Source organism: Carlito syrichta, unplaced genomic scaffold (genome assembly GCF_000164805.1).
Source record: "Carlito syrichta isolate Samal-C Ts95f unplaced genomic scaffold, Tarsius_syrichta-2.0.1 Scaffold156281, whole genome shotgun sequence".
Classification (NCBI taxonomy): domain Eukaryota; kingdom Metazoa; phylum Chordata; class Mammalia; order Primates; family Tarsiidae; genus Carlito; species Carlito syrichta.
Window position 1 is genome coordinate 96,334 of NW_007100377.1, and position 26,075 is coordinate 122,408.

General features: G+C 41.3%; 1 protein-coding gene across 2 annotated transcripts in view; it reads left to right on the forward strand.

Annotated features, from left to right (window-relative positions):
* ARHGAP25 (Rho GTPase activating protein 25) overlaps positions 1-19,476 on the forward strand; it is a 108,649-nt gene extending 89,173 nt beyond the window's left edge. For both annotated transcript variants that reach the window (XM_008051017.2, XM_008051018.2), the window contains 6 exons: positions 6,527-6,659; positions 9,402-9,475; positions 10,899-11,020; positions 11,821-12,017; positions 14,830-15,362; positions 18,614-19,476. In XM_008051017.2, coding sequence (XP_008049208.1) covers positions 6,527-6,659; positions 9,402-9,475; positions 10,899-11,020; positions 11,821-12,017; positions 14,830-15,362; positions 18,614-18,821 — 1,267 coding nt within the window. In that variant the 3' untranslated portion in view covers positions 18,822-19,476. The remainder of the gene's footprint in view (positions 1-6,526; positions 6,660-9,401; positions 9,476-10,898; positions 11,021-11,820; positions 12,018-14,829; positions 15,363-18,613) is intronic.
* Positions 19,477-26,075: the final 6,599 nt, after the last annotated feature.

The window sequence follows — 26,075 nt, forward strand, 5'->3', positions numbered from 1 at the left end:
TGGAGAATGCATGAGATCTATGTCCATAGGCCCAGTGATCTTCCTCAGTGCTCCAGAAGTAGTCAGGACCAAGATTTCTCTTTAATTTTTGAGACTGCAGTACTGGGCCATTCTGACTCTGCTTTGACCCTTTTGGAGAGAAAACATACTGATATCTTGGGCAGCCTGGCCAACTCTCCTCTGTCGAAGTCTACCCCCTCTGTTTGGGGCATATCAGGTATAGTAACATTTCCTCCCACCATCCCCTTCCTCCCCACCTTCCCCAGTCACTCAGCAGAGATTTCCTTCTCTGCTATGCTCAGTTAGTACAATCCCTACCCCTCCATTGTGTACCTCCTGCCTGTTGTGCAATGTTTATCCCTGCTGCCTGCATGTGCTTGTCTTGCTGGCATAAGATCCATTGTTCTTTCCAAATTAGCAGCCCATGAACCAAGCTTTAGAAAGATGGGCTTGAACTCTATCCAGTTTAAAAAAGTTGAAATTTGCCAGAACTTATTTAGGTCATAGGGGTAGGACTGATTTTGGGAAAATTGTGAAGACCTAAGTGCCATGCTTGTGTGGACTCTCCCTCATTCTTTATTCTAATCACCAGCGCTGCCCAGTCTTCCTGTGAAGTGGCTTTGAGATTCATCTGTTTCTCCCTACACTTCAGCCAGTTTTAGTTTGGACTGCCACACGAGTGTCTTTCCTGCCCTTGTCATATAATAAGTTAATTTATCAAGGATACTGTATTTTAGCACTATAGGGTCTCCTAGGGAAGCAAGGGGTAAAGTTGTTACTGGAACTGTGGTAGATTATTGCATCAAATTTAGGGAATGTTCAGCAGCACCATAAATTGCATTTCATTATCAGACACCTGCTCCATTATGCTCACCATCTTTATATTCAGTTTTCCTCTTATGCATTTAATTTGCTTTGACTTGATCAGAAGATACAGGTGGGTTGTTGCTAAAGTAAAACAAACACTGCCAAAAGGAATAGAGATGATCACCACAATTTGCTAAATAACTGCCTTAGGCTTTCGCTTACACACCTGCGTAGTCAGCACGGGTGGTGGTGTTGGAGTCTTTGATTCCTGAGATGAAATATTTGTGGCTTGTCTGAGGAAAGTTACCACACCTTGTCGTGACATTTCTACCCCTAGAACTGAGGGGTAGAGTTTACACATCCAGAAATAGGAAGATCACGGGAGCTCTTCACAGTCCTTCCAGAGTTGACTCTTGGGTCCACATGTCCCTTGAGAAGACAAGTCTGATTTGAGAGTCTGACTGGTTCTTACTTGATTCTTGTTATTTTGTTAGCTTTGAACATATTTAGGAGCTAAGTTCTCCTCTAACAGAGTGTCTCAGACTAAGAGAAACTTCTTTTCCACCTATAGATTATTAGGACAAAGCATCCCACGGGCTTTTGTTCCAGGCATGGCTATGGAGTCAGCAGATTCATTTCAATGCCTAGCTTCCACTTCGTTTTCCTTTATGTTGTGACATGAATGCTGAGATCACACTGAGCTACAGAGTTTTAAATTACTTTAACACACATTTTCTGATTTTATCCTCAAGACAAACAGGGCTATTGCCATTCCACAGGTGATGAAGACAGATGAAGCAACTTACCTAGGGTTAGATAGCCAGTTCCTGGGCCCTGAAGAGTAGGCCTTGAATCTTCTCATCCCTGGGTCTCTAATGACTCCAAAAGCCCCCCCTTTCCCCTTTTCCTGCCCTCTCTCCACACCTCTTCCACACTCCCCTACCTCTCAACGTCCTCTACCCCCAACCCCACACACACTATTCAGGTTAACACACTCTCAAGGCTGGTCTTTTCCTCCCCCATACCCAGGCCAAACTCACTCTCAGGAAATCATCTAACACTGGTCACTTTTCCTTCAGAGTTAATATGCCAGTTTTGTTGACCTCGCTTGGGTCATTGGCGTTTAAACCTTTATTATGGTTGTAGCTTTTTTTGCCCTCTATAAAATAAATTTCAGGAATCAGTGAGTAGAGGAAGGGGATTTAGGAGAGCAAGGATCCCATTCCGGTGTCCCCAATGTCACACCTGTGGGTACTCACCTAGATCCCCTATGTTGGTCATGTGCTCAATTACACCCCAAGATCCCATTGCCTCACTAGAACAAAGAAAAACAATGGAGCTCTTATTTGGTGAGATTTTAGTGCAAGTGTATCTGGTCTTGTAAACCACATAAATATATATTTGAAAATCTTCTTGTGAAGTTACGTTATGACAAATTTAGCTATTCTTGGAGGAGCAAAAAGGGAACCAAATTCTACCAGTCCATTGGCAAACACTACTCTTCTGGCTATGGACAGGGTGATGTCCTAGGATTTTATATTAATCTTCCTGAAGACACAGAAACAGCCAAGTCATTGCCTGATACTTACAAAGATAAGACTTTGATAAAGTTCAAGAGTTACTTGTATTTTGAGGAGAAAGACTTTGTGGATAAAGCAGAGAAGATCCTAAAGTAAACTCCCCATAGTGAGATAATATTTTATGAAAATGGTGTCAATCAAGGAGTGGCCTACAAAGACATTTTTGAGGGGGTTTACTTCCCAGCCATCTCACTGTACAAGAGCTGCACGGTTTCCATTAACTTTGGACTGTGCTTCAAGTATCCACTAAAGGATCTCACATACTGCCCTATGAGTGACATGGGCTGGGGCACTGTGGTCAAGCATACCCTTGCTGATGTCTTGTACCACGTGGAGATGGAAGTGGATGGGAGGCGCAGTCCCCCCTGGGAACCCTGACCAGCTCCCTGTTTTCAGACATGGACTTTCTGGGGAATAGTATTGAGGGTTGTATTTTTGTTTTTGAACTATCTCAAATGTTTTCAAAGATGCTACAGAACACAGCCTCTCCTTTTTGCAAGTTAAAAGACTGGGTAGGACTGTGGGAGACTCCTGCCCTCCAGTGTTCTCACCCCACTTCAGTAAATGCTCTTATTGTGTGTGCCACAAGCCAGCACCTGCTGATCCCAGGATCCTTTAAGCTCCCTGTGAAATTGGTGCTGTACCATGTGCCCTTTCACCTGGGACTTGTGATTTTACTGTATTTTCTAAGGAGTGCGTAATCCTGTCCAAGTAACTTATTTAAAGACATTTCCCTTTGTGCGCATTGGTTCCATCCCACCTTTTTCTAGGGAAGTGGTGTGCCTGTTTTGGAGAGTAGCTGAAATCCATAGCTGTACATTCCAAATCAGTCCAACAAGCTGTTTCCTTCTGGTGTGGCTTTGGTTTTGACAGTAATTTTGAAATATACCTTTGAACAGTGGGATCTCTGAAACTAAACTATTAGATCTCTAGAACTATAATTGTGAAAAGTACTTGCTTGCAGCTTTAACAAATGAGAAACTCCTCCCAAATAAAGCTTGTTTGGAAGTTTAAAATTTATATATATATATATATACATATATATATATATATATTTGAAAATCTTCTTGTGAAGTTTCTACCAGGATGGATATTGCCTGGCCACAAAGCTGATATACTTCCCACACCTGTTTTTCCCATGCCTATCAGTGTTCCCAGGAAAGGGCTGGCAGAGGTATCCAAGGGATCTTGGGTAATCCCTGGTGCATCAGCTGTTGAACTCAGAAGCCACCTGACTCCTGGCTTGCTCTTACTCTTTGAAAATAAACAAAACTATTTAAGGATGTTCTATTGGGTTGGAGGAACAGAAAACTCAGAAAAAGTAGTGCTGAAAACTTAGACCATACAACTGACATCTGAATTAGCCCTAGTACAATGGAGCATTGACATTAAAGCAAAAATGTACAGAAATAACTGTATAAGCTCCATTGTTTTAAGTGCTAAAAATGAAACAGAGATAGTACTATGAAAACTTAGAATGGAGACTTTTGTCATAGTCTGGTGGATTTAGGGAGGTCTCCCCCTCAAAGTGACATTTAAGCTGAGACTAAATAACCAAGAATGCAGGGGTATCCAATTCAAGCAGTGGGCATGGCTTGTCAGCAATATCTTTGGTAAAGTGGATTGGAAAGCTTTCTGAGGGTTTCAATGTCCTTAGATGATTTGTATAGCTAATTGTGCTCTTTTACTATAACTTTGAAGTATCCACATTATATCTATGGTTATAACCCCTTTCTCTTTTTAAATATTAGATATTTTGCTCTCTTGATTTCTTTTGAGTAAACTGTATGGTTGTCTTTTTATTGCTATAGCTAGTCTTCAAATGGTCTGGCTTGTTAACTTATCATTTATGTGGTTTTTCTCATTTCAAATTCTTTGTTTCCTTCACTCATTCCATTAGTGTGTTTTGAGTGTGGAATGCCCTGCGGTGGACAGAGCATCTGTGAATAGGACTCTGGAGTCAGGGAGACCAATCAGGAGGCTGGGTGGAGACTGGCAAAAGGCAATGATCTTCTGAGATAGGGTAGTAGTAAAAGGAGAGGAGGGGCTTACAGGGCTCTACATGACTCTGGAATAATAGAATTGAGGAGATTTGGAAGACAATCAGATGTGGGGTGAAGGAGAGGCCTTACTCAAACAGGAGTCCCAGGATGTAGATAAAGACAACTGGGTAGGCTGTGATCAAAGGACTTTAAGAGGGTGCAAGTTGAGGACTTCAGGAGAATGCCACTCTTGCAAATTGTCAGCTGACTGTCTTTCTGCGACTTTCTTGGGAATTTCTGGTCATATTTTGACAAGAGTACTTTTCTCAGCCGTGCTTTGCCTGAGGGTATTTTTAGACAGTGACTCAGCAGGGAAGGATTTTCCAGAATCCTTAAGTGAATGGTCTCCACCCCAGATTTCCTGAGAGTAGCCATGGAGCATAGACAGGGATCTGTGCCAGCCTGTATTATCCTGTTGAGGTAGAGAGTTCATAGGCTGCAAAGGGGGACCCTTTTCGGAAGATTGCTCCAACGACTTGCTGTCAAAAACCAAGGCAAAATGTCCACAAAACAGCAAGACAGAGCTTTCCAGTCAACTCTCAGTGTTCTTGTTTCTGTTACTTCAAATGGCTCCCTTCTCCTTCTCCTGTCCAAATCTAACCCTCCCTTCCCACCTAGGCCCAGGAGGCGTAGCCACCCAACCTATTCAACGTCCCTCAGTGAACACAGAAACCAAGGAGATTTCCAGGTTGTCAGAACCTCTTATCACATCACAACTTTTCAAGATACTTCCAGGGTTACTTCCTAGGAATGCCAGATTTTATCAGTATGAAACAAACACTTCATCACTAATGAGCTTCAGGTATATGGTAGTGAATTTTATTTTCTTTCGTACAGTTTCAGAAGAAATGCACTAGCCAGAGGACAACAAAAAATGGGCCAATCATTAAATATTTAGGCTTTGCAGGCCAGATGGTCTTCACTGCGGCTACTATACTCTGGTCAATGCATAAATAAACAAATATGGCTGGGTTCTCCTACAACTTTATTTATGGCTACTGAAATTTGAATTTAATACAATTTTCCTGTCATAAGATGCTCTTATTTGTTTGAGGTTTTTTTTTCATAGCTATGTAAAAATGTAAAGATCATTCTTAGCCTGCAGGCTGTATAAATACAGGCGGTGGGCCAAATTTGGCTTCTGGGCTGTGATGTGCTGAGCCCTGTTGTAAACTGGAGAAGCTGAACTGAAAAACCTGTGCCTCTTTCAGTCAGGCAGTCATCTGAAAGTTGTCTCAGTGGGGCTTCCTCTCCTCACACTCCAGGCCACCTGCCTCATGCTGTCGCTCCTTGCTACTTTTTAGATTTCATCTGAGGAACTATCTCATATGAAAAGTCACTATGGCTCCTAGTTTTGCCTTGAGTGTCCCTTTTTCATACTTCCATATGATCCGGAGTCCCAAGCTTTCCACATCATAGCACTAACCAAGTAGTATGACAATGTCCTGGTAACACTTGAGTACCCACAGCTCTATGGTTTGATGAGGCGAGGGGTCCTGTGTGTCCCTTGGGTTGACTACTGAAATCTTGGTGCTTGGCACAGTATCTTGTACCTACTAGGTACTCTCAATGCTTACCAATTGAATGAATTATTGAATGAATTATGAATGAATCTCAGAGCTATTTTAAACACTCGGATGATTAAAGAGATCAGTGGACCAAGGATGTAAAAGAGTTAGTATGCAAAATTAAAGACTAATTAGACAATGCTAATTGTGAGGCACTACATGCCTTAAAGAAAGAAGACGACAATAAAGACTAAAATAATTAAAGAAGATTCAATATAAAAGTGGAGCTTGAACTTACCTTTGAAGCAATTGGGTAGAAGACATAGAGGAGAGGGTGTCTGGAATCGTTATTAAAGAAGGGAAAATTAGTAGAAATGTTTTGGTCTATTTCTTCTTTATCAGATGCCTCTGCAAAATTCCTTTTTGTAATTTATGGTTCTATTCGGTGGTTCACCAAGGTGGAGGTGAGGAAAGTTCTAGAGCTTCTCTTTCATTTTTTTTTTTAAATTTTAAGGATGTGAGGGTATAATTCAGGATCAGGTACCTAATGGAGTTTCTCTTTCAAAGAGCGTTGCTTATTTTCTTCCAGAGAGACAGATGTACACACGGTGGCTTCCCTGTTAAAACTCTACCTCCGAGACCTCCCAGAGCCAGTGGTTCCTTGGAGCCAGTATGAGGGGTTCCTGCTCTGCGGGCAACTGATGAATGCTGATGAGACAAAGGTTTGTATCTCACTAGGGTTAGCTGTCCTGCTTTCACAGAAAGCAACTGGTTTTCTGAACACTATTCTGGTAGGCAACAGTGGGTTAAGTGAGATACTATGTCAAACTGAAACTTCCCCAATAAAAGGCCGTTGAAGCCAAGCATGGTGACTGGCAAACCACAGCCTTTATGGGATGTAATAATCCAATGAAGAGTTGGGCCATAATCAGATACCCCCCAAGTCACATTAAAAGTAGGGAGAAAAGGAGGAAACTTCTGAGAAGAGTTTCAAGCGCTATGGCCTCGCTAAGACCTGTTGAGTCACAACAGCGGGTTGACCACCCCAAGGGTCAGGAGCAAGGTCAGGCTATTCAAGCCCTACTATAGTGGCCATGAGTGTCAGGCATAATTGTTCAAGGAATGCGTATTCCAGGGAGAAGAAGGACAGGGAGCTTTCCTTTATTCTTTCCAACCACAGCTGTCTTTAGGGTCTGTAATAACCATCTGCAACATCATGCTTTTGAGAGTACACAGCCAGCAGGACATTTGACCTATATAAATTGTTTCTGGAAAGGCCTTATAGTCAACAATCACCACTGAAGTCATGTTAATAAACCAACCAACCAACCAACCAACCAGCAAAAAAAAAAAAAAAAAAATGGATAAAACCCTACTAATAAATATAAAACCTTCGTAATTTTTAACCAAGATTTTCAAAACCAAATGGCCCATAAATACATTTGCATTACACTGCTAAAATGGCGGTCTAACTCCTTTAAGAAGGTTGTTTTTTTATCATGACTGTGTTAAAAGCTTTCTCGGGCAAAGTGGTACATAGAAAAGCCTATAATGAAGGCCTAGATTTAACTTTTATTTTGCCCTTAGGAAAATTATGCATCTTTAGTGAGACTCAGTCTATTTGCTTAGACCAATAGAACTTTCTGTGATGATAAAACTGACCAATATGGGAATCACCAACCACACATGTCTACTGGGCACTTGATATGCAGCACCTGAGAAGCTGAATTCTTAATTTTATTTCATTTTAATTTACTTAAATTTAAATAGCCACATGTGGCACGTTGTTGCTGTGTTGAGCAGCACAAACTTAGACGATTTTCATAATATCAGCTGTGCCCAGGATTTTTTCGAAGACCAAGGAATATGATACTGGTGAGTGATTTTTACAAAATTATTGGCCTAAGGGAAGATTTATTTTCTTCTGTACTTCAGAATATGTCATATAATATGCTCCCTAGAATATATATTTTAAAACTCAGTGGAGAAATACTGCCTTAACTCTGTAGGAAAATATAGCTGTGAGAATTTCTATCTTGAGTGCGAAGCCTGGTGATTTGAATAGATCCCAGCACAAGAGAAAAGGTAATTTTACATTTCAAAATTAGGAAAGGAAGAAGACAATAATTCAGCTAACGATGGCTATTACAGCTATTTTTCAAACAAAAATTAGAATGCATGATCTAACATAGGATATTTTGTACATGATTTAAGAGTTTTGTGGGCAGGGGAGAAGAGAATATGAAAAGTTTTAATTTATACTAGTATAACAGCTCACCTTTGAGAAAGTAATATAATTGTATATAATAAGGCTTAAAATAAACTTAAAAGACAAATGTTTCAGATAGCATCTGACCCCTCAGTTCTAGGGAAAGTAAAGAAGGCACCTAGACACCATTCTGACCGTGAGTCCCACCCCTGGACTTCCCTCACATTAGACCTGTTACTTCCAACTTTTCTCAATCTCGATATATTTGAGAGTTTCTGCATCTATGGCAGTGCATATATACACAGAACAGAGGAACCAAGGTCCTTTTCACAGGTGAAAACATGGCAGAGGTGATGGTGAGGAGGGTTGAATCTGTAGCAACCTTTGCAAATAATTCACTTGACTCAGCTGAAAAGAAACAGATCCTGGCATGAAACTGACACTCTGGATAAATAAGAAGGTCTTCCCAAGGTGGGGTGGGGCTGACAAGATTGGAGGGCTCATTCTCTCCAATGAGAAGTTGTTGAGGTTTGAAAAATACCTGCATTTCTCATGTGAACTCGTGTACTCTACAAGCATGATGTGTCTTGTGTGTCATGATTACAGACCCTATAGGCAACAATGACTAAAAAGAACAACAACAAAACTCCCCGTCCTTCCTCACCCAGGAACATGCATTCCTTGAATGACCATTACTGACATTCATGGCCATTCATTGCAGAGCTTGGACAGTCTGATTTTGCACCTGCTCTCCAGCTTGGCCAACCTGTCCTTATGTCCCAGCAGGTCTCAGCAAAGCCATGGTACTTGAAACCCTTCTCAGAAGTATCCTTCTTACTAGTCCTAAAGTGATTCTGAGATATGTTTTTATGGTCTAATTCTTTATTGGGTTGTTATATATCCAAAGCATTTCTTATGCATACAATTATTGTGAGTATAAGTTGTCAAATAGTCCTTGCCTTTGGGTAGCTCAGGGGCAGGGGTGGGGTGGTATGGCATAATTATAGACAAATTTTTAAAATGTACTTCATGAAAACTGTGACCTTCTCAATACATTTCTGCAGTTTTATGAAGATGTATAGTTATTTCCAAATATATATATATATTTAAATATATATATTTTTTAAAAACCATATAACTGCAAAAACAGGAGTGATGCTGATATGTTTCCACTCAGATGAAACGATTCTGTTTCAGGCTCTCATTACTGGCATGTGGGCAGACTTATTTGCTGGGGTTTAAAATATTTTCCCAGGCTCAGCAGGAGTTGATGAAGCAACTGTCTATCCTTCCCCGTGACAACTATAGTCTCCTGAGTTACATCTGCAGGTGAGATTCCCCTGGTATCAACTCAACAGTGTTTAGCTGCAATAGAAAGAAGTCCCTGGGTAGAAGAGGAGATTCTAGTCCAGAACTTTGAAAGATCAACTCTATTCACATAGCACTGCCGTAGCTTCCTATTTCCACAAGAGAATTTGCAGAATCCCTGAAACCTGATTGACACACAAAATGAACATGCTCCCCACTTCAGGATTTTCCCAGAGCTTCTTAGGATCCTGGGGCATGCAAGATAACCCAGAATCCTTATAGTATTTCTAAAGTTAGCTCCCATCACCCTTACTCTGGCGTTCATTCTGGGCCACCCTTTTATTTTCCTTTAGTTCTTTCAGAGAACCTGCTGTGAACCATCTTGTGGCAACATCTAGATGTGGTTTGACCCACATCTTGCTGGTCTGGGATCCTGGATCTTCATATCTGACAGACCTGAATTTTGTCTTTCATTTTTAAATATAATTTATTGGTAGTTCCCAGAATATAAAAGCTATACTTGCTTGATTTGGAAACCAAGAAGACACAGTCAACTGTAAATAAGAAATATGAATTACAGTCCCCTCATCCATCAATAATCACTATTAACACTTAGGCTTTTTTCCTTTTGGATGCTTTCTGTCTGTGATAAATCTTCTTAGGCATCAATATAGATATAAGGGAACAACTTTTTATACCAAATCAGAATTATACTATATATATAAAAGATTGTATCCTGATTTTTAGTTTAATGTTGCATTGTGAGCAATTTCCTATGTCATACAAATGATTCCATAATATTTTGCAATGTTTCATCATTTGGACACATCACCATCTATTTAATAATGTCTTTGGATTTGAAATTTCACGTTGCTTCAATCTATCTATTTTAAAAGCTAGTCTTTAGAGAGAATATTTAGAAATTCTCTAATGATCTGTTCAGTTTTGTTTTTATAGTGAATCTGAGAGTTTTGTGCCTCAAATAGGTAAAATTATCATAAAAATTCAGTGTTAGTTTTTGAGCACCTGCTGAGAATTGGTGACACTTGGTGCTCTAACCATAGGATGAGAGCAAGAAAGCATCATGGATTTCTCAACTCTGAGACCTTCTCTGGAGACTTGGGTGGGATAGATGCTGAGAGTTTGGAGGCAGATTTTAGTTCTTTCCGTCCATTCATAGCTCCCTGAAGTGGATCCTGCCTCCTGCTTATATGATTCCCCACCACACCCCCAGCAGCTGGGCAGGCCCCTCCTGTTTTCATTTTCTTCCTTGGTATTTGGTCTTTGATGAAGTTAACTCTTGTGGAAAGAGCAGGCTGGTCCCATTTCTGAGATCAGGAAGAAAGAGTTGGGATCCATCATGGGTTCTTGTTGGAACCTCGAAGTGTTTCCTCCTGACAGCAACTTCCTGTTTCCTACTCTGGGATTTCTTGGCTGCCTGCAGGTTCCTACATGAAATCCAACTGAACTGTGCAGTTAACAAGATGAGTGTGGACAACCTAGCTACTGTGATTGGTGTAAATCTCATCAGGTCAAAGGTCGAAGACCCTGCTGTGATCATGAGAGGTAGGGCTGGTCCAGTGGTGAAGGCAGATGCAGAGGAAGGAACAACAATTATGATGCTCCACCTGACATTTGTGTGTGGCTTTGCAATTTCAGCTCATTATCTCATCTGAATCATACTATAGCCCGGTGAAGTCGGCAAGGCAGGAATTATGTCTAGTTTTCCAGATCGCAACAGAGGAGAGTGGTCAAGGATTTGTTCAGTAGTCACACAGTACAGTAACATAGTGCTAAAACAGATAGTGTTTCTTAGTCTTTTATTACTTTTAAATACCCTTAACCAGATAGAGCAAACAGGTTTCATTTTATGAGCCAGCTCACAAAAAAGGCAGCTTGTAAAGCTGTGTTGGGTAGGCTTCTGAGGCTGTGCCTTGGCTCAGTGAGCACAAGTCTTGACATAGAGTGCAGAGCTCTGCCATGGGGGTGGGGGCAGTAAACCTGGCACATACTTGCTTTGTGTCTGAGATTTAGGACCACATCAAGAAAGAAAGATGTTTTCTTTTTCTTTCCTGTTATATTACTTACTTCCTGGTCAAAAACTAATCCAGCGGACTATAAGCTAAAAATAACCTTAACAGTTCCCTCTTTCACCCTCTGCCCATATCCTCCTTGTATTCCATCCCTGTTACTGTAATCTTCTACCAAAGCAATTAAGATGCTATGAGGAGCAAAATGAGATCCTTTGGGCCCTGTGATTTTAGAACCAAGTTTGGAGACATCGTGGGTGGGGACTCTTGAGTATCACCTGCCTCCTGTCCCATGGATGGTCCAACTGTACAAATCTCTCTTTTTTTTTCTTTCAGGGACCCCTCAGATCCAAAGAGTGATGACTATGATGATCAGAGACCATGAAATCCTCTTCCCCAAGTCCAAGGATGCACCTCTCTCACCCTCTTCCCAGAAAAACGATCCCAAGAAACCTCCAGTGGCTCGAAGCTCTGTAGGGTGGGATGCCACTGAAGACCCCTCAATTTCTAGGACAGACAGCTTCAGTAGCATGGTAAGGTGTAGGAGTCTTCCTGCTTCCACTGGGCTCTTCCTTTAGTCCAGGCCATGCCATGTAAGAGGTGCCCTGAGGTGACAATCGGGGAGTTTGGGATGATGCAGTGGCAGTGGGTATAGCTGGTGCAGACCCATTTGAATACATCTCGAAAGCCTGGCTTCTTTCAAAATCTGGTCTCTATTGGCATCCTGAGGGTTATTGACATATGTGCCAATCACTCAGTGACTGAGCAATGAGGGTCCTCACTGAAGCCCACTCTGAAAGGGAAACCCATTCAAATACAGTTCAGGGAAGCTCAATGGAAAAAATAGATACCACATTATAAATGTTTTGGTGGAAGTAAGTTGTTGAAAATTCCGGGGTGAACATCCAGTGAGAACTGGTGTCCTGCTAATCCATGAAACGTGATTTTTTTCTCAGAGTATGTGATGTGTTTGTGTAATATTTCTCATTCCATGATAAGCTGTCTCGACAATGTCAGCCCCCTTGTTTGTACTGAAGAGTTGGAGCTCACGTTCTCAATGTCCAAAAACTCTGCAGACTCTGAAATGTAGATTATTTCCGAGCAATAAATTATTGTAAATATATATATAGTAAATATATATACATATTAGAAAGCTGAATTTATTGAGAGGACAGAAAAGCTCCCACATTGGGAAGGGGACCCAAGAGCGTTGCCCGACAAATATTTTTAAAATATTTATATTTAAACTTTATATAGCAGCTTTATCTTTAGGTGTGGTCAAGACATGAATTCAAAATTTCAGGTTGACCAGATGATTTAAATTACCCATAGTAATTGTAATACCCATAATAATAGTTAATCCTGAAGGTTAAAAAAAAGTAGATAGTGGTAGTGGTTATGGTTTTGCTTAGGTGAGGTCTATCTGGATGCAATGCATCTTACTAACACTCTAAAACAAAATTAAAATTTAGAAATACTCATGTTCTCTGTAACAAATCATCCCAGCAGTCCTTAAAAATAGCCGGTATACCCGTCAGCAGGTTTCTACTGCATATTGTTTGCTATGGGCAGGCACTGTGCTAGGAAGTTTAAATAAATCACTTCTAGAGTCCTCACCATAACATTGTAGGGTAGAAATTATCAACCATATCTTATGATTAAGGAGCAGAGACAGAGAGGTTGACCAGCGGGCCCAAGGTAGCAGCCTCAGCATGTTATAGAGTAAGACTCAGTTCTAGTTTTCACATCACCCCAGGTGCTTCTGACTTCAGAAGATGACATTGCTGAAACAAATGATTAGCTAGAAAGATTAGAGGGAGAGCTTGAACCCTAATTTTCCAATTTTATGTTTAGGGTTCTCTCTCTCTCTCTCTGATTTTCCCTTATTATTTAATTTTAAAACATTATATATATATATATATATATATATAGTATATATATATACCAAACTGTATCTGTATATATATATATATATATATATATAATATAGTTCAAAAGATTAAAAAGATAGAAAAATAAATACATTGAGAAGTCCTGCTTACTCTTCTGTTTCTACCTGTCCTATCCCTCTCTGCTTTTATTAGTTTCTTATGCATCTTTCCAGTGTTCCTTTATGAAAATATAAGACATGAATATAGATTGTCATTTACCTCTCTTTTTACACAAAATGCAGTATAATCAATCTCTCACTCTTTACACACACACACACACACACACACACACACACACACACACACACTACTCAGTATCTTGCATTTTCTTCTTAACGGTATGAGAATTTTCATGTCAATACGTAAACAATGGCCTCACATGGCCTCGCATGACCTCATGCTTTAGGAAGGTGTACAGTGTTCCATTCTGTAGATGGACTATAATCTACTTAACTCAACCCTATAGATGAATAGGTTGTTTGCAATCCTTCACACTACAAATAAAGCTGCAATGAATAGCCTTGACAAGACCTCCTTTTGTAACTCAGGCAGGTGTATTTCTGAGATAAATTTTCACATGTGGAACTGCTGAGTTCAGGGTAAGTAGATTTAAGTGTGTAATTTTGATTATATTATTGGAGTTTGTTCCGTTTTCTATTTTTCAAAGACAATGCATGAAAGAAGCTGTTTCCCTGCAGTTTCACCAACAGAGTGTATTGTCAAATTTGGGGAGTTTGCCTATCCGATAGGTGTGAACTGGTGTTTTAGTAATTTAAATGTTAGTCTGTGTTTCTCATATTATGAGAGAGGCTGAATGTCTTTTCTTATATACAAGGGCTAGTTTTCATTTTTCTCCTATGACCTGTCTGATCTTGTCCTTTGCCCACATTTATCTGGTTGTTGGTCTTTTCCTCCTCAATTTTTATGAACTTTACATATTAGAGAGAGTAGCCTATTTCCTGTGATATGCATTGCAAATATTTTTGCCAGTTTTTCATTTATTTTCTGATTTAGCATGTGCTGTTTTGTTTCTGTTTTCTTTTTTCTTTTTTTTAGGTCGTGGAAAGCCATATAGGTTGAATTTATCAAATTGCCCTTTTATGGCTTCTGGATTTTGAGTCATAGTTAGATGGTTATATAAGGATCCTAATTTAGAACTCTTTTACCACAAATAATTGATTTTAGTCAGTACTTCACCTTAGAACATGAGTTCCTTTAACTGCAATACCCCTTTGGAAAAAAATGTCATGCAGGTAGTCAACTGATGTGATAAATTAAGAGGTGATCTTCTAGTCAAGAGTTTCAAAAAAATAAGTTTCATAGGTGTACATAGGAAACTTTTTTCTTTCAGGTCTCTAGAGCTTATCTTGAGAGCATGACACATGTAACATTTATGGCCATGTTTTTTTTCTAGACAAGTGACTCAGATGCAAACAGCCCCACTGGACAACAGCCAAGCGATGAGTATCTGGAGGACAGCAGCAAAGCCTCCAGGGAAAAGCAAGGAGATTGGAAGGTGCAGTCTCGAAAAAGGACTCAAACGCTCCCTAACCGGAAATGTTTCTTGACATCAGCGTTTCAAGGTGCCAATAGCAGCAAAATGGAGATCTTTAAAAATGAGTTCTGGTCACCTTCTTCAGAGGCTAAGGCAGGGGATGGGCATAGGAGAACAATGTCTCAAGATCTACGCCACCTTTCTGACTCCCAGAGGACTTCCACCTATGATAATGTCCCTGCCTTGCCAGGGACTCATGGGGACCGAGTGGGTGTACTGTCTTCCCATGCATGTGACTCCAAGGGAGACGCTCCTGCCAGCCCAGACTCTGAAACTGGTCCTGAAAAAAAGAACTCTGGAGAAGAGGGAGTTGATTCTTTGCAGAGGATGGTCCAGAAGCTACAAGAGGAAATAGAAACACAAAAGCAAATGTATGAGGAACAGATTAAAAAGTAAGTCTCATACAGAGAAGCATTGGCAGCACTTCGTTTCCTTCCATCTTGAGAAGCAATAGGGATTGGTTTCATCTGTCAGGGAAATCACAGCATAGAAATTCAGTTTAGAGAAAACAATACACTATAGTAGTGGGGCCTGGTAAGGAAAGAAGTGAAGGACACAATGAGATTCTAAATTAGTGAAAACTCTAAACTTTAGGATAGATTTATGAAAATTTAAATATATAACTCAAGTAGCTTAATTAACAGTTTCCCAATTGTGGTTCCTTAAGGATCAACATGCTTTAATGAAGGATGAAGGGCATGATGAGATGCTAAATTCATGAAATTCATGAAATTAGTGAAATCTCTAAACTTTAGGTTAGATTTATGAAAATTTAAATAGCTAGCTTAAGTAGCTTAATTTCCAAATCGTGGTTCTTTAAGGATTGACATGCTTTAATGAATTTAATGGAGCTTTTAAAAAGTTTACCATATTAAGGTTACTCATTGATTCTGTAGACATTTCTTGAACCCCTTCTTTGTGCCAGGCACTATTCCAGGTGCTAGAAAACAGCACTAAACAAAAGAGATAAAAGTCCTTGAGCTTACAGAGCTTTTCTTCTAGCAGAGATAGACAATATAAATATGTAACAAAATATATTCTATGTCAGCTGGTGGAAAAAGTCATGGAGAAAAATTAAGGGGGTCAGGAGATCAATCCAGCCATGCCCATATCAACAATAGTCATGAGGTAGTGAAATGTGAATTAGTGAGGCTTTCATATTCTGGATACTTCCCGGTCCATTCAGACTCAGAAACCTGAAAGAAAGAGTTCTGTGCACCCTCATTCATTGTTCCCTACAGAGAGCTGCCCATACAGAAGCAAAAGGCAAATCCTTTGTCTAAGAACCTGAAATCAGTCATTTGTAAAATTATAAGAGAGTTCAAGAAGGGAAATATATTGTTAAATAGGGTAATCAGGAAAGGCCTTTCTAAGAAGGTAGAGGGAAGGTCAAAGTCTGAAGGAGATGAGGAAGCAAGTCAGGTGTGTAGACGGGAGGGGAGCAAGACAGGCAGCCAGAAGCCAGGGTGCAAAGGCCGTGAGAAGGGAGCAAGCCTGACCTGGTCCTGCACGGGAAGAGCGGAAGTGGGCTAGATTGGGGGAGAGGAACTGGTAGGACATGAGGATGAGAAGTATAAGAGGCCAGGGCACAGTAGGGTTTCGTTGGCCACTGGCAAGGCTGAGTAAGATGGAAGCTTCTGGATGGTTTCAAGTTGGCTTCTACATCATCGAGTCGCTGGCTTCCCAGTGAGCGCAGGCTGTAGGGGCAAACAGAGATGGAAGGCAGCTATTGCTCCAGTTGCATGCAAAGTCCCAAGATGCTTGGACAATTGATTATCTTGGGCAGGTAAAGTATTTTCTGTTTTTTGTTTTTTTTTGAGTTGGAGTCTCACTCAGGTTGAAGTGCAGTGGCACCCTCCCGGCCACTGCAGCCTCAACCTGCTGGGCTCTGGTAATCCTTCCTCCTCGGCCTTCCAAGTAGCCAGAACTACAGGCGTGTGCTACCACTCCCGGCTAATTTTTTAATTATTGTAGAGACGAGGCCTCACCAAGTTGCCCGGGGGGGTCTCGAAACTGCAGGCTCAGGCAGTCTACTCGCCTCAGCCTCCCAAAGTGCTGGGATTACAGCCTGGCCAAGTAAAGTATTTTCTTGAAATCTTCTCACACTATTGATTGGCCAGAAAATGTGTTTTCATGAGAGAAAAACCATATTCTACCCATGTCTTGTAACAACTAGGCATGAGGTAGTGAACTGTGAATTCATGGGACTTTCATATTATGGAAATTTCTTCATCATTAAGACTCGGGAACCTGAAGGAAAGACTTCTGTGAGCCCTCATTCATTGTTCCCTACAGAGAGAGACCCATTCAGAAGCAAAAATGTAGCTCCTTTGTCTAAGAACCTGAAATTGATCATTTGTAGAATTAAAAGATTTTGTGATGTCTTGCCAGTGACTAAAGCTGTCAGTCCCAGAGAAGGCTCACACTATACTCAAACATGATTGTCATTGATAAAATAGGAAAAGAACTTGGCTGTCATAGAAGTGGCTGCCCTTCCTGGGTGGAACAAGTCTTCTGAGTCCACCTGTCAGGGAAATTGTCCATCTATGGAAGAAGGAGGAAAATTAACAGTCCAGCAGAAAAGCTTACCCTACACTGTGTTTCAGAGACATCTTTTTTTGTAATCTCCATAGCTGTTCTGTGGAATAGGTAATATTCTCATTTTACAGAAGAAATGGAGACTTAGAAAGTATAAAAATACTCTTGAAGGTTACACAAGTAATAATTGGTAAGACTGGGATTTGAACCTAGGTCGACCAGGTTTGGGAGAGTCTGCCACCCCACTGGAAACAATGGTTAAAATTTAGCACAGTGTTTCACTTAGGATTTCCCCCTGAGCCAGTGGAGTATGGAAAACTTGGTGAAGAAAACTAGATTTGTAATGACAGGGCTGGAAGGAATGGGACTTAAAACGCTTTGACTTTAAGCAAGGCTCTGAAGAGGGACCACTACCTGCAGAATGGGCCAAGGTACTTGAAGATAAGACCCAAGGCACGGGCATCTCCAAATGTAAACAGGCAGGCCTTTTGGGAAGAAAAAAGGCAGTACCCCGCACAATAAAATTCTGCAGCACATTTCCAATCATACAGTCTCCTCACAGGCCTGAAATTCCTTCCTTTGGTTTAAAAATGGCATATGTACACTCATTTGTAAGAGTGAATTCAGATAGCCTGACAGCAGGGGGAAGCTGGCAGGACTACATCCGAACCTTGGGGATTCAGGAATCTTTCAGATCTTTCACCTGGAGTGGGATCCAGAAGCGAGGGTGGGATTGCCAATGGACAGTTCCTTTTGCTTCTCCAAACCATGATTCCCAGGAGGCCCTTAATAAGAGAGGGTGCTGGTCTGTGATCTCCACTGAGGCAAGATGAAGAGGTACCCATGTAAACAAAGTGTGAGAAATCTGGAATATGGTGGGGCTTCCACAGTTTTTATTAAGCAGAAATAATACAAGGTGTTGTGAAGATGCTCTGGGAATTCAAGTTTACTGGGCAGTCTTCATGAAGGAAGGACGTAAGTAAGAGGTATAAGTTGGAAATGAGTTGTGATTCGAAAAGCAAAACAAACAGTTGTGCGCAAGGGGTGAAGGAAGAGTCTAGAATTAATACCCTGTCCTTTCATTCTTTTCTTTCCTTCCTCATAGCCTTGAGAAGGAAAATTATGACGTCTGGGCTAAGGTGGTGAGGCTTAATGAAGAGTTGGAGAAAGAAAAGAAGAAGTTTGCAGCCTTGGAAATCAGCCTTCGCAATGTGGAGCGCTCCCGGGAGGATGTTGAGAGGAGGAACAAGGTCTTGGAAGAAGAAGTCAAGGAATTTGTCAAATCAGTGAAGGAACCCAAGAGTGAGGCTTGAGGATCCCAGGCGTATTGCCCAGCTTTACTCCCTTTCTCAGTGCTACCTGATGACTAGGAAGCAAATTACTCTTTAAGAGGGAAAGAACATTTTGGGGGAAACATCACATTTTCCCATAAGTTAATTAATGAGGTTTGCAGGAAGATGAGGGTGAACAAGGACATGTGTGGACATCTATGACCATCCATTGCTGTGTTCAAAGGCATTGTATCAATCCTCCATGGTCTCAGGCCGAGTGAAATAGAACCTGCCACAGAAGGATGACTATGTCCAATGGAGACACATGAGGCAGGCCACATTTTGAGGACCCAGGCCGCAGGCTGGTCTCAACCGGAGGCTGGGCTGAGATGTTACTTCTTTGATTTCTGTGTGGAACAGCTCACTTTGTCAGATAGCCTCAAGGCATCCTTGAAATGCAGGGCAGGGGCAGAGAATGATATTCAGCTTTCAAGTGCTCACCCATGGAGTGCTGTGTTTTGGGAGGCTGCACCTGCTGGGGCCAGAACCCCATTCTACCACTTCCACCACAATACACATACTCCAGGCATTCTCAAACTCATTATCAAACTAAGACAATGCAAACCACAAACTGTATTTATAAAAGTGAAATCCATGAGAAAATTACTTGCAAATAAAGCAAAAAAAACCAACAAGACTATTGCTAGTCCATACTGTGCTTTTGTAAAAATTAGTATAAGACACTCCTTCCTGGCAGCAGATGCACTCATCTCTGGGGCACACAGCTTGAAGAGCAGGGTATGGGTTGGATTCCATTTCTAACTGGTCTCTCAGTGTCAAGTGTTTTTATATTTCCTGAGCTGCCATTTCTTCGGTAAAGTGGGATATTACCTACTTCACAGGCTTATTGTGGGGATTACATGAGAAGGTGTAATCCATTACCCACTTACCTTTAAATTGTGTATGGAGGACCTAGGAACAAAGGTTTCTTTCCAGATATGACCTCCTCGGAGACTGGTTGTGGATTTAGTAACTGTCATGATAATATTTTTTTCTGTTTCACTAAAATGCAAGAGATTTCACCCATTACAGGGACATCAGGCACTAGACAATAGCGGGAAGGGAGATTTTTCCAGGGGACAACTCCTTGTACATCAAGCCAGCCTGGCAGAGGCCCCTGGTCTGTCCCAGGCCCCTAGGTAGGTTGGTTGAGTCTTTTATGGTTTTTCTTACTGTTCTAATTAGGTCCTCCAAGCCCTTTTGACTGTGTACCTCATCAATAGAAAATGTTTAAGCGTATACTGCCAATATAATTATATTTATTTATTTGTAAATGACATACATTTGCTATATCATGCATATTATAAAAAACATATGCAGGACAGAAATTAGATAACGTATAATGATGACATGAATGCAAAGATGAACAGATTTTCTCAAATGTGCTTTCAATTCTGGAACCCTGACCCAGGTTCCCAGCAGGTATTACCTGAACCAGTTTCACATCTTTCATTCCATTACTCCCATACTGTACTTGAACTTTTGAAGCCCTGTAGTTTAATTAGTGGTTAATTAGTGAAAATGTACCCTTCCCAAGCACATGGTTCCTTGGTCACTCCTTTTTCTCTCTGTCTTCTTCACTCTGGTTAACCCCTCCTGTCTATGGTCGTGACTTATTGCTCACAAAGTGAAAGGTACAGACAGGAGTGTCAATGTTTCTTAGCCCTGCTACTCAGGCCCTGCTCTATCACAGTCACTTGAGGAAGAGATTGACTGAGTGTGTGTGTGTATGGGTTGGGGGGCGGGAAGATTCTTACAGCATCCTCTTCTAAGGCTGCTTGCAGAAAACTGGGGAGGAGGGAAACTGACCTGGAACATTATCAGGAAAAACAATACAATATTTTATTTCCTGGGGTTTACAGAGAAGCAAACGTGGCCCCTATTGGCCACCTGACTTACACTGATGAGCACCTGCAGTCCGCCAGGCCTGTGTCCCAGTGTTCTCCCACAGATTTCTCATGCCGATTCTTTGGGTGTTATAACAGAGTTGAATGTGGAAGTGGCTGCCATCACAACTCTGAAGGGAACATTTGTCCGAAGGTACAAAGAGGAGACTCTGAAGTCTGTGTGTTTTGAGATCCATGTTATAAGACCTTGCTGGGTCTGGGAGGCAGAGCTCAGACTGTGGAAGTACCACATTTGAGCCCAGTCCTTTCTCGGGCTGGCAGTGACTCTCATTTTATTCCCTCCATGATATTATGAGGAAACCAAGCAGCTGTGCCAGCTTCAGAAGCACTGGGCAGCCTGGGAGTGTCAATTCCACTTCACAATCAAGAGATGATTCTGGCTTGCGTAAGTTCCTGCTGCTTGGTCCTGTGCCACTCTCCATACAAGGAGAATACAAGAAACAGTCCTTCTATGTCCCTGGGTCCTCATGAGTCCACGGAAGGCTAGGAAAGAAGACTGGGGTCTGATGCCACTGTCCTCCATACCCCTAGAGGGCAGCATGAGATGCATGACTAGGTAGCTCCAGGCCTCACCTGGACCAAGGGGCCAGTCTGGAAGGCACTATCTGGAAACTGATCACTGAGAGGACTTCTCTCGGTCCCTGGAGCTCCCACCTTTACTTTCAAAGCCCTTTCACAGACAGGACTCTACCAAATCTGCCTTTTACTCAGCCACACCCCCCATCTTCCTGACCTCCTCTTTTACACGCTCACAGGTTGAGAACCTGGAAAACTTTGCACGTTAAAACCCCCTTGCTGTTGTCTTCCTTTCCAAACTCCTTTTCCCTCCAAGCCAGCATATGTCAGGACACTCTTCTCTTATGTTTGAGGGTTTTCCAGTAAGTTTGCACAGAGGGTAGGACAATTTGTACTGGGGAATTGGCTGGAATGACCCCCTTTCAGTCAGAGTCCACAGCCTGGAGAGACAAAGTGTGGCGTTCCTAGTTACAGAGGCTGCTGCATAGAATGTAAGCAATAAACTTTTTTTTGTGTTGTTTGTTTTGATCAACTTTTTTGGGCTCTGCTGAGAGGCCCATCCCCTCAGAAAAGCACGAAGCAGAAGAAATCCGCCCAAGGCTGCTGAGAGGGGGAAGACAAGAAGCACAGTGGCACAGCAACTGCTGGCTGGACTCCAGGGTCCAGTGCGTACTAACGTCCTGTAAACTTCCACATTCCACCACTTCCTTTGCAGATACCAGCAGTGGTTAGGCCACGTGCTTGCTAGGGAGCAGAGAGAACACTTGGAGGCTACACTTGCAATTAAAACGGACCTTGTTTACAAGAATCACATGAAACCCTTTACTCTGCAGAAGAAGACTGGGAGGAGGGAGACCTCAAGGGTGGAGCTCTACCTGCCACTCAGGAGCCCCACTGGCATTTGACCAGCAGTGGAGGCTGAAACCAGAGGGCCCGTGGCTCAGAAGACTTTCCAGTGCAACTTCACACAAGAAATGAGCAGAGAATGTCAACACAGATGTGTAACTATGATTTGTAATTTCCTCTGATGCTGAAAAACTCTCTTGAAATCATAGGATAGCAGAACTGGAAGACATCCTTGAGTGTATTTAATCCATCCTGTTCATTTAATGAATAGGGAAACTGAGGTCCAGAGACATAAACTGAATGGCCAGGGCTCACAGAGCAATAAGGAAGAGGATTAAAGGAAGTGATTTTTAAGGGCTTCTCTAACTCATGATTCAGTGGTTCTTATGATTCTTGGCTTCTAACCAAGGGTTCTTTTCCCCAAACTACAGCCATGCTCTGAAAACCATCAAATATCATTTGCCAAGTGCTTCCAGAATATAGAGCTGGCCTCAGCTCATGGTCACAACCAAGACCCACCAAATATTTTGTCACTTACTTTGTTTTACCGATGCTATTCTAAGACAATGGTTCTCAGTCTTGGTGGCACAATGGGAAGTTTTAAAAAATTCTGATGCTCAGAGATTACTCTATATCAATTGAATCAGAATCTTTGAAATTGATTCCTAAGAATTGGTATTTAAAAGAAGAATTCTCAGTTGATTCTAACATGGAACTGCGATTGTTAAGCAGTTAACCAGTCATGACTAATGATAATAATAATTCTACCTGCTCCCCTGTCCCATCTCCAGTCAACACAACTACATTCTCTGATCTTCCATACATGCTAGTTTATCATGTGTTCATTCATCTAGAATATGACATACCTAGGAAGTAGAGAATGGGTTTATGTTATATACTCCATTAGCTGGTGGAGAAAAGTGAAACCAAAGATGTCACCGAAAAACTCAATATAACAGTAGCTTATATGAACAAATTCAAGGATTTTGGGTCTTTCTTAATATATGGCTCTATATTGTCAAGGGTTGACTCTATACATAGGCAAGCACTTGAAGGCCTGATTTAAGAATCCTGAGAATAGTTCTGATTAAAACATTCTCCATTTCAGACTCTTATTAGATCCAGAAATCCATACCAATAGCCTTTGGAATACTAACCACAATAGTGACATTTCTGGATGACAACAATGAAGCCTCCATCAATCATTAAAACCATCTTTGCATCAGTTATCTCATTCCTAGCAGAGAGCTGTGTGATGAAGGAATGAGAGCCTGGCTGGATAAGTTGTGTTGTAGGTACATGACAGATCAGAGTATGGATGTCACCAAGGAATACTATAGCGTGGGGCCCTGACACTGAGATGGGGGGACAGATATCAGGTCTAAAAGGGGAAAGAGGGACTCAGCAGGGACACTTTGTCTCCAAGCACACTTAATAACTGGTCAAAGTCGGCATTTTTACTTTGGTGTTCTGTTCTCCTCTATATTGAGGTCCTCAAGTCCTGCTGGGGTCCACCATGCTGAATACCAACCTGCGTCCTGGAACAACACCAGTATCAACATTATAACAGTAACTACCATTAATGAGCGACAAATACCATTTATTTAAATCTGATTTAAAGAAGATAACATGTACAAAATGCTTGGCACAGTGTCTGCCAGCAAATAAACTTATTTTCTGATTGCAACTAAACTTATTTTACTGTGATCTCAACACACTGGAGCTAGGAACTGTAGCAAGTCTGTCCAATTTTTCCAATGCTCTATTGGCTTTGCCCTCACATAGGGAAGGAGGACAACATAGAAAACGTCCTCTTAGTAGTGAGGGTCTAAAATAAAATTTCCTTGGAAATTTTATTTTCAAAAGAGCAACCTGACAAGGGTTCAGGAAAGAACCACTAATTGTGCCTTTTCTGAGTCAGCATCAAGATAAAGAAGTACCTACAGGCAAACCTTTCCCAGTTCCAAATCATACCCCTGCCCAGCTTGCCCTGAGGATGGCTGGGAAACCACACATCTCCAGGTCCTTTCCTGAAGTCAATTCAGGGTCCCATGTCATCAGCTCCACCTCTTGGGAATAATAGCTCTGGGGTCTCCTCAGAGTCTCTGATTCTGTGTGACTAAGGAGTGAGCCTCTCAGATCTCCATGATAAACTTTGCTATTTGTTCTCAATCCTTCTTTCCATTTAGAGCAATCTTTTCCCACAAGCCTCAGAGGGCCCTCAAGTGAAACTGACATGCTGGATAAGTCTGAGGGACGTACTGCCAGTGAGACCTTCATGTGAAATACATTATGTGAATGACCTGGTGGGAGGAAACAGGGTCATGCATTCCCCATTCCTTCCTCATCTTAAGATGTGTCATGAGTTAAATATAGGCTCTGGCCCTGTGGAAGTTTACAGTCTAACACAGCCCATCCTTACAGGGGTTTGCAGCTTCTGAGCAGAAGGCACTGGGATTTCTTCAGCCTGTTTCACATGGTCCAGCTGTTTCCAAAACACTCCTGGTGGGTCAGTAAGCAGAGGAAGTGTGGCCATATGATTACTTTGGAAACAAGGCCCATCTAATGATGCACTGACATGGACTTGCCCTCTGCCTCTTGCATTTGATCTTTACTGACTTTTTGGCAAAGATACAAAGGCCCATTTCTCTTAGAAGTTGCTCCTTCCCTGACTGTGAAAGAAGGCAGTGGTTTGCTTGTCGATCCCCTTTCGGGGAAAGAGCAGGGTGAGCACGTGCCCCAGCTCAGCTGTCCTGGGACACAGACACATTTTGTGGGAACTTGAACTGGATCACCAGGAAGCAGGTGATCAGGATTAGGACCTGTGTCTATTTCAGGGAAAGATGACAAACCTTCAGCAAAAAAACAACCCCCATCAGAAAAAGCCACCATCACACTCTGCAATACAGAGTTTACTCACCTGCTGAAATGCTGGTTATTAAGCAAAACCAGTAACTTCAGAATTCCAGCTTTTATTTTCCAGTTTCTCATGCAGTATTTCATAGTTATCGGGCCAATTATGTGTATAATAATGACTTGACTTGTGGTTTGTGCCACTTTTTTACTCAGTGACTATCACTCTGGTGTGTTTCCATGACTCTTCTAAAAGTATTAAAATATATTTCCCAAAGAATGTGAGAACTACTGAAGAAATAAAATACTTGAAGATTATATGGCATCCAGCAAATGGCATGTCAATCTTAAGATAGTTGATTCCCAAACAAAGATAATCTGTGTAGTTGTGTTGCAATGATATATTTGCTTACTATAAGTATATTGCATCCAAGATATGATAAATCATCACAACACTAAACACTGATCCTTCCTTTAGGCAACCTTCTATAGGTAATGGCATTTTAGAAGTGCTACACTTGACTAAAGCCATTTTTAGAAAATACAATTATTAAGTTATCTTCTATTCCTTAAACATGGTGCTTCCTGTTTTACCTGCAGTATCTTAATTCTCACTGCAAACAATGGGGTATTTGCTAGTATCATCTACCTTTTAAAAACGAGAAAGCTGAGACTTAGAGAGATTAAGTAATTTGCTCATGCTCACAGTTAGTACCCTGTTTCTAAGAGACTTTGCTTTCCATTTCAATACTTTTGAAATTTAGTATGCACTTTACAGTTGATTGGTGCATTAAAATGAAACATCTTATAAGTTGGTGGCTACTTAGAACTGAGAAAATATAAGTGGTAGAAACAAGCACCAAAATCATATCTACCTGATTCTAGACTGGAATGCCCAATTACAATGACTTGAATGTCAGAGAAAACATTCAACCTATGTCTGAGTAATAAAAATAACTAGCTCACATTTGAACAGAGGATTGTGGCTTATACTGTTCCTACATATTTGATACCATTTACTTTTAGAACTGACCACTTTGTTAAGTTCAATTAAATTGATGTATGTAGTCTTTGTAGAGAATCATCAGTTGAACCTATTATAATTTCGAAAGCC